Genomic DNA, 16800 nt, shown 5'->3' on the forward strand with positions numbered 1-16800 from the left:
TTAGTCCTGCCATGGACGTACATCAGGTCTGCTGAGGGAAAACCACAGATATTAGATTTTTAACTAACACAATAAGCAGGACGCTCTCGCTATCGATACAGCCTGTCTGCCGCTGATTCATCACCCTCATGACTGTTGTCTTCATCTTATATGGCGGCATTATGTTTTATGACATCTTTTATGATCTTGCACTGTACCTGAGAATCAGCAAGAGAAATGCTTTTGGAAATTATGGCACAATCATTTTTATGTCTAGACCTAATAAATTATTTTAGCCCTGGTCTACCGCTGCTGAACTACACCTTCCAGTACTGCAGCCTGTCAAGTCATAAAATACTGAAGATGTTTTAAGGGGTAAATCTTTTTGTTATACATTATATTGAAGGGGTATTCCAGCAACAATCTATAAGAGATTGGTGGGTGTCTAATTGCTGGGACCCCGACCAATCTTAAGAATGGGGTTCCCTTGCCCTCATTTGGCGCGATGGTTGAGCACATGCACTGCTGTAATCTTCTTACCAGTGACTGTATTTGTAAGTTATAACCTCCCTGCTGATCCTAATCTGTGTCATGTGACCAACAGTCTGATCTCCAACTGACACAGGACAGGAAGTCAGTTACTTCTCTATTCATTCCTGACATTGAGACCCCCATAAGAATACATAGAAAAACTGGCTTCCTGTCCGCACATACGATGCTGTGTTATTTGGAAAGTCAAGAGTGCTGGTCACATGACAGAGCTGAGGATCAGAAGGGAGGTTATAACTCATAAATGCAGTCACTGGTGAGAAGATTACCCCGCCATCGGTGCTCATTTGCATATGGATAAAAAATATTATTTCTCCAGAATGAAGCAGCAGATCGCTAAGTGAAAGGTGTCATTGCATTCAGCTGAGCTAGTCCTACAAGGCATGGTGCCCGGTTTAGCAGTGGTGACAGACCCCCCTTTAAATGGAATAATCAGTAATTAAACACCACCAATAAGTAATCAGATACGCCATTAAATTCTGAGTGATTTATTGTAACATTTTATGGTTTCAGGTATTCTTTCCAAGATGAAGAGGACATGTTTATGGTTGTGGACTTACTCCTGGGGGGAGACCTTCGATATCATCTACAGCAGAATGTCCAGTTCACAGAAGAGACTGTCAAGTTGTACATCTGTGAAATGGCCCTGGCATTAGATTACCTAAGAAGTCAACATATAATCCATCGGTACGGTAACCAGAAAACGTCCTATATACATAATGAAAATATCATTATATTCTACTTCCTCTCAGGCCGGTTTCCCATGGCTGTGTGCAGGCTTTGTGTGATGGTTGTATTTGCCGGACCGACCACGGCTGGTCTGACCCAAACGCACTGCATCATAATGATTTAGGCGGTGCCTTCACACGTTGCAGAGTTTGTTGCAGAAATTTCCGCGACTGAAGATCAGTTCCGTTCACCTGAATGGGGCTTACAGAAATCCACGTTCTTGCCTCCCCATTCACATACATGGGACTGATTCAAACTTCCACAATGAAAACTCACACACAGCGTGTGAAGACAACCTTATGGTAATATAGGGTATATGATAGATGTCGTTCAGTCATACAGTATACAGATACCCATAGCATACAGTACCTGATCATATGCACCATGCAGAACGATGCCCAAATAATAGTGCAATACCTGGGCCAATTAACATTGCCATCATGATGCGTATTTAATAATGCTATACCAAGTGCCATCACTATTCTACACTATGATAATACAAGACTTCTGAATAGTAGTGCTGCACAATGTTAATACCACCATATAGTGCAGAAATAATACCAATAAATAACATGCAGTATATAACTATAGTGCTGTGGGCACAATAATGGCTTCCAAGCACATTGTCATCTGTAAACCTTACAATAGGGCAAATTAAAGTGGCTTTCCGGGAGTAAAATAATGATGACCATATCTGATTAGTGGGGTGCACCTCCCGACATCCCCCCGAGGCTGCAGTACACTGGTGAGTGCTGCGGCCTTCTCCCAGCTTACCAAGCACAGCGCCAAACACTGTATAGTGGCCCTGCTTGGTATGGCATCCCAGGTCCATTCATTTAAATGGGTCTGAGCTGTACCTAGGCCATGTGATTGATGAACTTGACATCACTGGCCTAGGAAGAGGCTATGGCACTCGCCAGACTCTTCAAACAGCTGATCAGAGAGCGTGCCAGGAGTCGGATCCCCACCAACCAGATATTGATGACTTATCTTGAGGATAGGTCATCAATATTATAGCGCCGCACAACTCCTTTAAGGGAAGAACCATGCTCACCTGCTACCTGGATCAGTTCAGCTTTTATATCTTTTGTATTTTAGAGATAATATTGTGTCAGTTCCCAATTCTGTGAATATCTTTAATCTTCGCCGTTCTCTATCATGTATTAGTTGCTGTCTGGTACCATAAATCTCTTGCACCTTCCACTGACCTATACACACATCTCACGCATGTATTCACAGAGGCCGGGCTCACATACATTCAATCATCCGGGTGTTACTTTGTAAAGAATATTATCTCTCACTTCATACAATGTTGCACACAGCCTCACAATATGGAGGATATGCCATTGATTTGAAATGACAACGTGACTTGTACCCTGTAATTTTGTCTTTGATTAGGGAAAAATACACAAGAGGGAAAAGTTTAGCGGCGCGTGTAATTTTCTTTATACTAAGCCACTCCCCTAACTCCGCCCAGTGCATAACTATACTCACCCAGTCCCAACTAATAAAATCTTTCATAAGGTACACGGCGGTATTTATAAAAGTAAATAATCCACTAACACAACAGATGCAAAATTTATATATAGAGTAAGCCCTCACTCTGATATAATAAAATCTGAGACTCTTAGCCAATATATTTTGATCAAAACACATCTGTGCCCACCTACCAGCGCCACAGTGGTCTCAGTCAGGCAGGTCCTACTCTAAATCTACCTATGCCAATGGGCATCTACATTCAGGAGAGCAGACCCTGCACATACAATGTGCTGCTCCTAGTTACCTCTGTGTGCATCCAGCAACCAATGAGAGGAGGAGTACGCACAGCTATATGTACCACCTAATCAAGGTCACATATTAGCTAGGTGGGGCAAAAAGTGCACAAGGTACACGGCGGTACCAATACACCTTGCAATAAATAAAAGAACCAACTGGTCCTACCTCATTCAGGGTTTCTCATGAGAAAAAGGATGGTAACTGCCCCTATGAAATCCCCAGCAGGGGGCGCCGTGCTGGATTTGTAAAATATAATAGGGTAATCTAGGGCACTTCCCCTTAGTGCTACCACATAGTACTAATGCCCACATTGTGCCCCCTCACAGTAGTTATGTCCACCCTGTGGCCCCTCACAGTACTTATGCCCGCCTTTGTGCCTCTTCACAGTAGTTATGCCCACCTTTGTGCCCCATCACAGTAGCTATGCTTACCTTATGATCCCTTCACAGTAGTTATGTCCACCTTTGTGCCCCCTCACAGTAGTTATGCTCACCTTATGACCCCTTTACAGTAGTTATGCCCACATTTGTGCCCCCTCACAGTAGTTATGTCCACCTTGTGCCCCTTCACAATAGTTATGCCCATCTTTGTGCCCATTCACTGTAGTTATGTCCTCCCTGTGCCCCCCTATGGCCCCTAGTGCCTTTTTTTCGTAACCCCCCCACAAATACTTACCTGCTTCTCTGGTGATCGGCACATCCACCTGGCCATTCCCAGCAGCAGCAGGAGGCTGATTACCGTGCTTTCACCGCTCCTCCCACACAGCCAGCAGCGCAAAGTGCGGCCTGAAAGGAGCGATAGAGATCAGCTGAGCGGCGAAGCAGGGAGCGGATAGCTCCCTGCTTAAATATATAAAGGCCTGCCCCCCCTTGTATTTTATACATGTAAATTCCTGCTCATTCTGGGCTTTGAAGTCCAGTAGGCGGTCTTATCAGTGATTGACAGCCTTCCCTCTATGAGGAGGCGGTCCTATCAGTGATTGACAGCCTTCCCTCTATGAGGAGGCGGTCCTATTAGTGACTGACAGCCTTCCCTCTTTGAGGAGGCGGTCCTATCAGTGATTGACAGCCTTCCCTCTATGAGGAGGCAGTCCTATCAGTGACTGACAGCCTTCCCTCTTTGAGGAGGCGGTCCTATCAGTGACTGACAGCCTTCCCTCTATGAGGAGGCGGTCCTATCAGTGATTGACAGCCTTCCCTCTATGAGGAGGCGGTCTTATCAGTGATTGACAGCCTTTCCTCTATGAGGAGGCAGTCCTATCAGTGATTGACAGCCTTTCCTCTATGAGGAGGCGGTCCTATCAGTGACTGACAGCCTTCCCTCTATGAGGAGGCGGTCCTATCAGTGATTGACAGCCTTCCCTCTATGAGGAGGCGGTCCTATCAGTAATTGACAGCCTTCCCTCTATGAGGAGGCGGTCCTATCAGTGATTGACAGCCTTCCCTCTATGAGGAGGCAGTCCTATCAGTGACTGACAGCCTTCCCTCTATGAGGAGGCGGTCCTATCAGTGATTGACAGCTATCTCTGTATACACAGTCATAGAGGGAAGGCTGTCAATCGGGAAGGATCGCCTCCTGGACTTCAAAGCCCAGAATGAGCAGGAATATAAATGAATCAATCTGCTCAGCTCCTCCTGCTCTGTAACATGGTACCTTCAGCTCAGACACCATGTTCAATGTGACAGGTTTCCTTTAAAGAGGTTTTTCAGGACTTATTTATTGACTATGGGTCATCAGTATCAGACTGGCATTGGTCTGACTCTTGTCGACCACCACAGTGAGCTGTTTTCCTAAACTGAGGCACCAGAACAACACTGCTCCATACACCGTCTAGTGGCCGTGCCTGGTTACTGCAGTGCTGCTCCCATTCACTTGATGGACTACCGGTAGTTATCATATACAACAATTGTACAGGTTTTTCAATTTTTTTTTCGACCAGATATTGTAGTCTGGTAAAGAATCTGTAACATTTCTGATCATTTCTGATATTCCACAGTGCAGTTATTGTAGCCAAATACTTTTTGAGTGATGAATGCATGTGATATAATGAACAATAAGATAACATTCATTTTAATATGTTGCAGAGACGTGAAGCCGGACAACATCCTGCTCGATGAACAAGGTCAGCAGACAATACCAGCGAGCTGGTCCCACAAGCCCCCTCGTGCTTCTTATTACATGAAATAGTAGCAGTTATTCTTCATTATTTCATTTTACTATGAAGAACTTGCCTCCACCCCTTGAAATGATGGAGTCTGTAGAGCAGGGGTGCACAACCTGTGGCCTGGGGGCCACATGCAGCCCTTGATACCATTCTGTGTGGCCCCTAACCATCTGGTAACAGACATGTATGCCTATGTCTTGTGGCTGCTCACATGTATTTTTCAAGTATTCTCCCATTAGATGGAAGCTCTGGAACTGTAACTAGACATTATGTCAGTTGTTAATACCCCTTTAAGTTTTATTTTCGGACCTTGTCATTGGTTCAGTCTAACAATGTGGCCCCCAACCAGAAAATGTTGTGCACCCCTGCTGTAGTGTGAATGCTGCTGCTATCACGTGGCTTTTATAGGGGCTTCCACACCGATGACGTATCCTCAGGATAGGCCATGAATATCTGATCCCCTAAGGACATACTTAAAGGGGTTCTCTGGTTTCAGTAAGAAATAACACTGAGGAATAAGCAGCAATAAAAAACTGAGCAGTACTTATGGTGGGTTCACATCGCGTTTTTCCTGCCCGTTTAACATATACAAAAACATACGTTAAACGGATGCATCAGACATGGGCATCCGTTCCCCATAGAGTTCCATTGTAAAAAAAAAGTATACTTTTTTTTTTAACCAGACTGTGCAGGATACAAGAACGTGGTGTCCTGCGTTTTTGTATCCTTTTTTTTTCTAACATGTACGTCAAATGGAGGTATAAAACGTCACGTGAACGCACCCTAACCTAGCAAAGCAGCACTGCCGCTCTGGTCCTCTGGTGCACTGCTGAGGCCGGTGATTGGCTGCAGCAGTCAAATGTTGTTGATGTGACCTCACCGATGCAGCCAGGTAAACAGAGCCCGGAGGACAAGAGCAGGAGAGCTGGTCTACTAGGTAAGTACTGCTCAGTTCTTTATTGCAGCTTAGGCTCCGTTCACAGTTGCATTTGGAATCCAATAGCCTGATCCGGTTGATGTTTGGGGTACTGGAGCTCGCAGTGTCCGGCATTGCCAGATGCGACTGTGTACTGCCAGATCCTTATTGACTATAAAGAGATTCTGCCGCTTTCTAGCATATATGAGAATCAGCTGGATAAAAAAAAAACTTTCTGTGCAGCGGTTCTTGTCTGGCCGACCGGATCTGCGCTAGGTCCCATTATAGTTAATTGGGATCTGGCGGTACACACCGCCAGATACAGTGAGCTCCAATTGCCTGATCCCCAGCCAGATCAGGCTACTGGATTTCAAATGGTACAGTGAACAGGTCCTAATTCCCCAATGGTATCTGGTTTCTTACTGAAACTGGACAACTCTAATGGTATTACATGGGGTCATTCCGTAACATAATTCATGTACGGGCAGGGGAGGCTTTCTTGCACTGGTTTTGCATATTGCAATGCACTAGTTCTGATAACCAAAATACATTGAAGTAAAGAATTCTTCATCTGTAATCAGTAAGCTATGGGAAGTTTGGATTTCACATGCATTTTCTTATTTTATTTTTTTAATACAGAACTTTAATTGATTCTCTGGTTGTTTTTTTTCCGGTTCAGTTTTATTCCTTTTTATCTGTCAGCATTTTCACAACATCAGCTTGTAACACATGCAGGGGTGTTCGGAATAACTAATTGGGTGTTTGCATACTGCTACAGTGCTTCTTTCTTGGCTGAGAACGTCCTGTTCTGTCCTGATCCGCAGGTCACGCTCATCTCACAGACTTCAATGTAGCAACAATCATTAAAGACGGCGAAAGAGCCACTGCTCTGGCTGGAACCAAGCCATACATGGGTAAGCAAGGTTACATTGTAACCATTATGCTAATGTATCCAGTCTCTGTAGTTTCTAAAACTAATGGACCATGTAGGTCAGTAATAGACACAGAAGAAAGGGGGGTCCTACAGCAAAGATCAAACTGAGCCCCTTATCATAGTACAAAGTTGTGTCACCCAGGACAATGGCTTCTGGTGTTTGCTTCAAGCTAAAAAAAAAAGGTCTTCCGGGATTGCAAAAACATAGAAACATAGAATGTGTCGGCAGATAAGAACCATTTGGCCCATCTAGTCTGCCCAATACTGAATACTATGAATAGTCCCTGGCCCTATCTTATATGAAGGATGGCCTTATGCCTATCCCATGCATGCTTAAACTCCTCCACTGTATTTGCAGCTACCACTTCTGCAGGAAGGCTATTCCACGCATCCACTACTCTCTCAGTAAAGTAATACTTCCTGATATTACTTTTAAACCTTTGCCTTTCTATTATAAAACTATGTCCATTTGTAGCAGTTTTTCTTCTTTTAAATATTTTCTCCTCTTTTACCTTGTTGATTCCCTTTATGTATTTAAAAGTTTCTATCATATCCCCTCTGTCTCGTCTTTCTTCCAAGCTATACATGTTAAGGTCCTTTAATCTTTCCTGGTAAGTTTTATCCTGCAATCCATGTACCAGTTTAGTATCTTCTCTGAACTCTCTCCAAAGTATCAATATCCTTCTGGAGATATGGTCTCCAGTACTGAGCACAATACTCCAAATGAGGTCTCACTAGTGCTCTGTAGAGCGGCATGAGCACCTCCCTCTTTCTACAGGTAATGCCTCTCCCTATACACCCAAGCATTCTGCTAGCATTTCCTGCTGCTCTATGACATTGTCTGCCTACCTTTAAGTCTTCTGAAATAATGACCCCTAAATCCCTTTCCTCAGATACTGAGGTTAGGACTGTATCACTGATTTTATATTCTGCTCTTGGGTTTTTACGTCTCAGGTGCATTATCTTGCACTTATCAACATTAAATTTTAGTTGCCAGATTTTTGACCATTCCTCTAGTTTTCCTAAATCCTTTTCCATTTGGTGTATCCCTCCAAGAACATCAACCCTGTTACAAATCTTTGTGTCATCAGCAAAAAGACACACCTTACCATCAAGGCCGTCTGCAATTTCGCTGATAAAGATATTAAACAATATGGGTCCCAGAACAGATCGCTGAGGTACCCCATTGGTAACAAGACCATGGTCTGAATATACTCCATTGACTACAACCCTCTGTTGTCTGTCCCTCAGCCACTGCCTAATCCATTCAACAATATGGGAGTCCAAGCCCAAAGACTGCAATCTATTGATAAGCCTTCTATGTGGGACAGTATCAAAAGCCTTACTAAAGTTTAGATAAGCGATGTCTACTGCATCTATTATTTTAGTCACCCAATCAAAAAAATCCATAAGATTAGTTTGACATGATCTCCCTGAAGTGAACCCATGCTGTTTTTCATCTTTCAATCCATGGGATTTTAGATGGTCCACAATCCTCTCCTTAAGTATGGTTTCCATTAATTTCCCCACTATTGATGTCAGGCTTACTGGCCTATAGTTGCCTGATTCCTCCCTACTATCTTTCTTGTGAATGGGCACAACATTGGCTAATTTCCAATCTTCTGGGACGACTCCTGTTGCCAGTGATTGGTTAAATAAATCTGTTAATGGTTTTGCTAGTTCACAGCTGAGCTCTTTTAATAGCTTTGGGTGTATCCCATCAGGCCCCTGTGACTTATTTGTATTAATTTTACACAGCTGACTTAGAACCTCTTCCTCTGTAAAGACACATGCATCAAAAGATTCATTAGACTTTTTTCCTAACTGAGGTCCTTTTCCTTCATTTTCCTTTGTAAAAACTGCACAGAAGTATTCATTGAGGCAGTCAGCTAGTTCTTTATCTTCTGACATATACCTTCCTTCTTTTGTTTTTAATTTAGTAATTCCTTGTTTTAGTTTCCTTTTTTCATTTATGTATCTGAAGAATGCCTTATCGCCTTTTTTCCCTGACTGAGCTAATTTCTCTTCTGCCTGTGCTTTAGAAGCTCTTATAACTTGCTTGGCCTCTCTCTGCCTAATCTTGTAAATTTGCCTGTCATCCTCGTTTGTTTTTTTTTATAATTCCTAAATGCTATCTTTTTTGTTTTTTATTATTTTGGCCACTTCTGCTGAGTACCACAGTGGTCTCTTCCTTTTTTTGCTTTTACTGACAAGCCTAATTTTCTGTTGCCTTCAATAGTGCCACTTTTAAGTAGTCCCATTTCTCCTGGACTCCAATGAAACTGTTCCAATCTGATAGGGACTCTAATCTAATTTTAGAAAAGTCAGTTTTTCTAAAATCTAAAACTTTTGTTTTTGTGTGGTGTGACTCAGTCACTGTACTTATAGTAAACCACACTGACTGGTGATCACTAGATCCCAAGCTTTCCCCTACAGTAATATCATATACCAAATTCCCATTTGTGAATACTAAATCTAAAATGGCCTCCTCAACTACTGGTTGGCTCCTCAACTACTTGTTGTAGAGATAATCCCAGTAGGGAATTTAGAATATCTGTACTCCTGGCAGAACGAGCTATTTTGGTTTTCCAGTTTACATCAGGAAGATTGAAGTCTCCCATAATGATAACTTCCCCCTTTAATGTCATTTTAGCTATTTCCTCAACTAGTAGATCATCTAATTCTTTGACTTGGCTAGGTGGTCTATATATCACACCTACACAAGTTACCTTATGATTCTCAAGCTGCAAGGTAACCCAAACTGACTCTAAATTGTTCTCGCTAACTTGTATCAAATTAGATTTTATGACATCTTTCACATACAGGGCCACCCCTCCCCCTTCTTGCCTTTTCTGTCTCTCCTGTATAGAGAGAACCCTGGTATTGTTATATCCCAGTCATTACTCCCCTTGAACCACGTCTCAGTAACAGCCACTACATCTATATTCTCAGATGCCATTATAGCCTCAAGTTAATCGATCTTATTCCCTAAACAGCCCCATACCTGTCCATGAGTTTCTTTTATTGCACTCAGCTCAATTGAAGTGAATGGGGTAAAGCTGCAATACCACACACAACCTGTGGACAGATGTGGTGCTGTTTTTTGGAAGAAAGCTGCCATCTTTTTCTTATCCTTGAGAACTCCTTTCATGCCCTTTCCATGAACCTTGAGCCAATTCCCCCCATCCCTTGTCTACTAACACTGCCTTTCTCCTGTAGATAGCAGCCCTGCACAGGATATGTCCACCCAACCAACAAGGGCCTTCAACGGCCCCACAGTAACCACATGGTCTAGGGCAGGGGTGGCCAACCTTACAGACACAAAGAGCCAGAAAAATAAATGTATGACTGCCAGGAGCCACATGGTCTAGGGAATGTAGGTCATTTAGAAGTGAGCTAGCCTGTATATCATCAAAATGTACAAACCCCAATTCTAAAAAAGTTGGGATGCTGTGTAACATTTAAATCAATGTAAATAAGAACAGGATGCATTTCCAAATCTCACAGATTCATGTTTTATTCACAGTAGATCATACAATACATATCTGTTTTGATACATTTTACTATTTCATGAAGAAAAAAAATATAACTAATTTAGATCTTGATGGCAGCAACGCATCTCAAACAAGTTGGGGCAGGACCATGTCTTCCAGTGTGTAGCCTCCCCTCTTTAAACAACCGTCTTTAAACATCTGGGAAGTGAGGAGACCAATTGCTGGAGTTTTGGGAGAGGAATGTTGTCACGTTCTTGTCTGATGTAGGATTGTAGCTGCTCGACAGTCCTGGTTGTTCTTTGCCAGATTTTTCATTTCATGAGGCACCAAAAGTTTTCTATTGGTGAAAGGTCTGGATGCCGGCGGCCAGTTCAGGACCTGGACTCTTCTGAGAAGCCATGCTGTTGAGATAGATGCAGTATGTAGTTTAGCATTGTCTTGCTGAAATATGCAACACCTTCCCTGAAAGATATGTTGTATACAGTATATCTTGTTATAAAACCTCTATATACTGTTGCCTTTCCAGATTTGTAAGCTGTCCATGCCAAAGGTACTCATGCACCCCCACACCATTGGCGGTGCAGGCTTTTGAACCGTGCACTGATAACAAGCTGGATGGTCCCTCTTCTCTTTAGTCTGCAGGACACAGCGTCCGTGGTTTATAAAATTAATTTCAAATTTTGATTAATCTGATCCCAAAACCGTTTTCCATTTTGCCTCTGTCCATTTTAAATGAGCTTTGGCCCAGAGGATCATGTGGACATATGGCTTCTTCTTTGCACAATACAGCTTTAACTTGCATTTGACGATTGCACTAAGAACTGTTTTCACAGACAATGGTTTCTGGAAGTGTCCCTGAGCCCGTGCAGTGATTTCCAGTGCAGAACCATGCCTGCACTGCCACTTGAGGGCCAGTAGATCACAAACATCCAATATTGACCGCCGGCCTTATCCCTTGCGCACATGGATTTCTCCAGATTCTCTGAATCCTTTGATATTATGGACTATAGATGGTGGAAGGTTTAAGGTCTTTGCAAATTTACATTGTGGAACTCTTTTCTGAAATTGTTCCACAATTTTTAGACGCAGTTTTTGGCATATTGGTGAACCTCTGCCCCTCTTTGCTTCTAAAACACTCTGCCTCTTTTTATACCCAGTCATGTGACTAAGTTGCAAACTGCTCCTCCGGCTATTTTTTATTATTGCCACTTACTTTTCCAGCCCTTTGTTACACCTGTCCCAACTTTTTTAAGATATGTTGCTGCCATAAAGTTCTCAATTATTATTTTTACCATCTCATATGTGTTCTATGATCTATTATTATGGGTCTATGAGAATTACAAGTCACTGCATTCGGTTGTTATTTACATTTTACATTGGGGTCCCAACTTTTCTCGATCTGGGGTTGTGTTTATAGTCTGTATGAGCTCAAAGAGTTGCACAATCACATGCTTGTTTTTCTTGACAAGCTAGTAAGAGAAAAGGTGATAAGTTGTCCATCTAAAAAGTAAATGTAGTAACGGAGCTCCATTGATGTAATGCTATTTAGATGTCTTGAATGCATGAAAGTCTGTCTTCAGTTCTCCAGAATATTTGAATGCTATATAATTTAAAGGTTTTGTATAGGATTAGTAACATATGGTGGCTTTCTTTCAGAAACAGTGCCTCGCTTGTTCGCAGGTTGTGTCAGGTACTGCAGTTCTGCAACATACAATGTAGCAACATATCAATCACAATCCACACACAAGTCTAGTGCTGTTCTCAAATGAAAGTAGTCATGTTTTTCTAATCCTGCACAACCCCTTTAATAGTTCATACTTTAGTGTATGCAATGTCGACCTGCAAATTTAAAAAAAAATGAAATGCATTTAAATTATTTAAAATGTAATTTTTTCTCTCTAAATTATATGTAATTAAAATTAAATGTATATATTAATACTAATTCTTAATAAGTAATTACTTAGAAAATCCAGCCAAAGTTTAATTGGTGCTGGAAGAGTTGTTACTGGGCAGAGGTCTGGGGTAATTTGGAAAGAAATGGAAAGAAATGTATGGCTGTAAAATATCTACACTGAAATGTACTCAAGTGTCAAAATCTGTTTAGAGGTGTACTCCGGGATCTACATACTGATCACCTATCCTCAGGATGGGTCACCAATATGAGATTGGCGCGGGTCCAACTCCCGGCATCCTTGACGATCAGTTGTATGAAGAGGCTGCATCGCTCCGTGAGTGCTTAGGCCTCTTCCTATGCCAGTGGTCCCATGGTCTAAGCGCAGCTCAACTTCATTCAAATAAATGGGGCTGAGCTGCAGTACCAAGCACAGCCACTATGCAATCTACGGCGCTGTGTTTGGTAAGCTGTGAGGAGGGGTACCGAGAGTCAGATCCCCGACGATCCCATGTTGATGACCTATGCTGAGGATAGGTCATCAATATGTAAATCCCAGAGAACTTTTTAATTAAAAATAAGTCGATAAGCAACACTGAAGACTTACCAAATGATTGCATGTGTGAAGTTAAAGGAATAATTCAACCATAGACATTTATGGTGTAGATGTGTCTATAGGAGACAAATCATGGAGACCAGGAGAAGAATGGGGAAGCGGACTGCTGTCTATGGCACCTATGGAAAAGTCTATAGGAGCTGGTTGTTTCCATAATTCCCCTTGACTGTCTGTAGTTAGATTATCCCTTTAATATCATTATTAGTATTAATATATTTTACATTATTTAGTAAGTTTATTTGAGTTGGGTCAATTTCAGCTTATATATAAAAATGTTTTATGCAGTAACATAATTATATGACTATGACATTTTCCTTACTTTAGCCCCAGAGATTTTTCAGTCATTTCTCAATGGTGGAACTGGCTACTCATTTGAGGTTGATTGGTGGTCACTAGGGATAATGTCCTTCGAGCTACTCAGGGGTTGGGTAAGTAAATGCTGAATATCAATCTTTTAGCACCTTGTCATTTTTTATTCCAGTGTTCTATGCTGATTAATTTTATAATAGGGGTCAAAGTTGTAGAGATAATAAAAAACTTTCTGCCTACAACTGCCACTAGGGGGAGCTTAGGAGTTGACAATATTATTGCATTAGTTCCAAAGTTATTACCTTTCCACAGGAGAGGGAATAACCATTTTTGCGGCTCCATTCTAGAGATAGGTGCGAGTCCTAGAGGTGGGACCCGCACCTATTGGACATTGGTGGCATATCCTAGCGATATGCCACCAACGTCTGAGCTTAGAGAACCCCTTTAACTGTGTGTCTATACAGGGGCTTTGGAGCTCTCCAGCTCCACTATTTATATAGATATGATAAAATAATCAAGAAAAAATTGTGACCCTATTAGAGTAAAAAAAAAAATGTTCAAGAAAAACACTCATTTTAAGCTTTTTTTCTGGGGCCACCTATATTGGAGTAAAAATCCAAAGAATAAGGCCATGGCTATACAAATTACCGTAGATTATAGACAGGAATCAGAAAAAAAAAAATGTTTTAAACAGTTATATCCTGATTTATTTATTTTTTTCCCTAGAGGCCGTATGACATCCATTCAAGTAATCCAGTAGAGACCCTTGTCCAGTTATTTAGTACAATTACCGTCCAGTACTCATCCGCCTGGTCAAAAGATGTGATTGCACTTCTGCGGAAGGTAAAGTCACCTTCAGTATGTGTGTTGTATTACTGCTTAGCCCCATTCACATTAATGGAGATAACCTGGAATATTGGATACATTGGCGCTGTTTCTGGAAGAAGGCAGCCATGTTTTTCTATTTGTCAGAATGTATAGGACATACATTTATTCTAAAAAAAGAAGCAATCATTGTCTTCTCATATGTAGCCACCTTCACCTGATTACTGATGAAACTGTGGTTGGCCATACATTTGTCACGAGGGTGTCAAGAGCCACGTCTGACTCCGTTATACCCGGGGTCAGGAAGTCGCAGCGGGTGGCTGCGCGCTCTATGTCTAAAGATAGTGCTGTTTCTTAATGGTAGTTTTCTGGGTTTGCCTTGCAACCCTTTTTGTCTCACTCAGGGATCCGTAGCTTCTTCTCCTCAGCTGTTTCTTGTCCAGCACTCCCAACCTCCTTATATTCCCCTCTCACACTTCTCTGGTTGCCAGATATAGAGCTTCCTGCCTGGACTTCTATACTGACCCACTGGAGCTGTGTTCCTGCGTCCCTGGTTGTTGTTCCAGAACGTTACCCTCCGGATCCCTGTTGGGCTTTTGTTGTCCGCTGTTGTCGCCCACTTGGGATTATATGTTGTCTTTATTGTCTGTCCTCTCCTTGGTGTTTCCCTTTAGAGCTAGTGGTGCGGACTAGTGTTCCCACCGCCCCGTTCACTACTTAGGGCTCATCTTAGGGAAAGCCAGGGTTTAGGCACGTGATCGGCGTACGAGTGAGGAACCCGTCTAGGGACGTCAGGGAAGTCAGGTGCCAGCCTCAAGGTGAGTCAGGGGTCACTACCTTTCCCTCTCCCTTGGACAGGGCCTTCCCATTTCCCTCCCTTTGCGTCACGTATGTGATCGGCACGCCGGTCATGATAACATTACTCCCCTCATAGATGTTGGCACAAGATTAAGGTAAATCTGTTATCACTATATCATCTTTAGGTGCAAAAATTCTACTCTGATTATGTATAATATATCTTTATAGTGGCCTGAGCGCAGAGTTTCAAATCCCATGCATGATCACATAGGCCGTGTCCACATTCTGGCCCACAAAAAAAGTATCTGCATAATACAGATAGCCTCTGCGTGCATTCCGTATTTTGCATGGCCCCATAGAAATCAATGGGTCAGTGTGCTAAAAAGATTAATAGCACACTGAAGAAAAATATGATCATGGGCCTTAAAATGATAAAATTCTACTACCACTAGAGCAGTGGTTCTCAACCTTTCTAAAGCCGTGACCCCTTAATACAGTTCCTCATGTTGTGGTGACCCCCAACCATTAAGTTTTTTTCCTTGCTACGTCATAACTAATTTTGCTACTGTTATGAATTGTAATGTAAATATCTGATATGCAGGATGTATGCCAGTCTATTACAAGGTGTTAGGTAGTTCTGTAATTGGCGCTGTGTTGTGGGGGATCTGTGGAGGGCGCTGTGTTGTGGGGGATCTGTGGAGGGCGCTGTGTTGTGGGGGATCTGTGGAGGGCGCTGTGTTGTGGGGGATCTGTGGAGGGCGCTGTGTTGTGGGGGATCTGTGGAGGGCGCTGTGTTGTGGGGGATCTGTGGAGGGCGCTGTGTTGTGGGGGATCTGTGGAGGACGCTGTGTTGTGGGGGATCTGTGGAGGACGCTGTTATATGGGGGATCTGTGGAGGGCGCTGTGTTGTGGGGGATCTGTGGAGGACACTGTGTTGTGGGGGATCTGTGGAGGACGCTGTTATATGGGGGATCTGTGGAGGGCGCTGTTATGGGGGATCTGTGGAGGGCGCTGTGTTGTGGGGGATCTGTGGAGGACGCTGTGTTGTGGGGGATCTGTGGAGGACGCTGTTATATGGGGGATCTGTGGAGGGCGCTGTGTTGTGGGGGATCTGTGGAGGACGCTGTGTTGTGGGGGATCTGTGGAGGACGCTGTTATATGGGGGATCTGTGGAAGACGCTGTTATGGGGGATCTGTGGAGGACACTTATAGGGGACCTGTGGATGGCACTGTTATAGGGGATGTGTGCTATGACACATAGGGCCATGAGGGGGGCCAGCATAAGACATATAGCATCTTATGCTGGTCCCCCTCATGGCCCTATGTGTCCCCTCATGTGTCCTAAACTGCGCACATAACTGTCTTTGCGTGTAAAGTATTTTACTCCTGTGTGAAACAATCTCTCTCCTATTTGTAGTGTTATACTACCCTACCTCGTGAGTTTTCCCTACCTCCTGACTTCCTGTCGCACGGCTAATGACGTGAGGAGGCGTTCCTGAGTTTTGACGATCTGCGCATGCGCAAACCGACAGTTTATGGAAAATCTCAGCGGAGTTTAGCTTTACACCGGGACACTGCGCATGCGCAGGAGAGCCTTAGTAGGGAAATATTACGGCCCAGTGCGCAAGCGCGGCTAACTCCGGCCGGCGCATGCGCAGTGTCCCGGTGTGAAGCTGAACTCCGCTGAGATTTTCCATAAACTGTCGGTTTGCGCATGCGCAGATCGTCAAAACTCAGGAACGCCTCCTCACGTCATTAGCAGTGCGACGGGAAGTCAGGAGGTAGGGAAATCTCACGAAGTAGGGTAATGTAACGCTACA

General features: G+C 43.2%; 1 protein-coding gene across 1 annotated transcript in view; it reads left to right on the plus strand.

The window, feature by feature from the left end:
* STK32C (serine/threonine kinase 32C) overlaps window positions 1-16800 on the plus strand; it is a 156493-nt gene that overhangs the window by 90821 nt on the left and 48872 nt on the right. The window contains exons 3-7 of the mRNA XM_044297902.1: window positions 1042-1215; window positions 5118-5155; window positions 6938-7027; window positions 13373-13476; window positions 14084-14200. Of these exons, the coding sequence (XP_044153837.1) occupies window positions 1042-1215; window positions 5118-5155; window positions 6938-7027; window positions 13373-13476; window positions 14084-14200 (523 nt within the window). The remainder of the gene's footprint in view (window positions 1-1041; window positions 1216-5117; window positions 5156-6937; window positions 7028-13372; window positions 13477-14083; window positions 14201-16800) is intronic.

The sequence above is a fragment of the Bufo gargarizans genome, chromosome 6 (genome assembly GCF_014858855.1).
Source record: "Bufo gargarizans isolate SCDJY-AF-19 chromosome 6, ASM1485885v1, whole genome shotgun sequence".
NCBI lineage: Eukaryota > Metazoa > Chordata > Amphibia > Anura > Bufonidae > Bufo > Bufo gargarizans.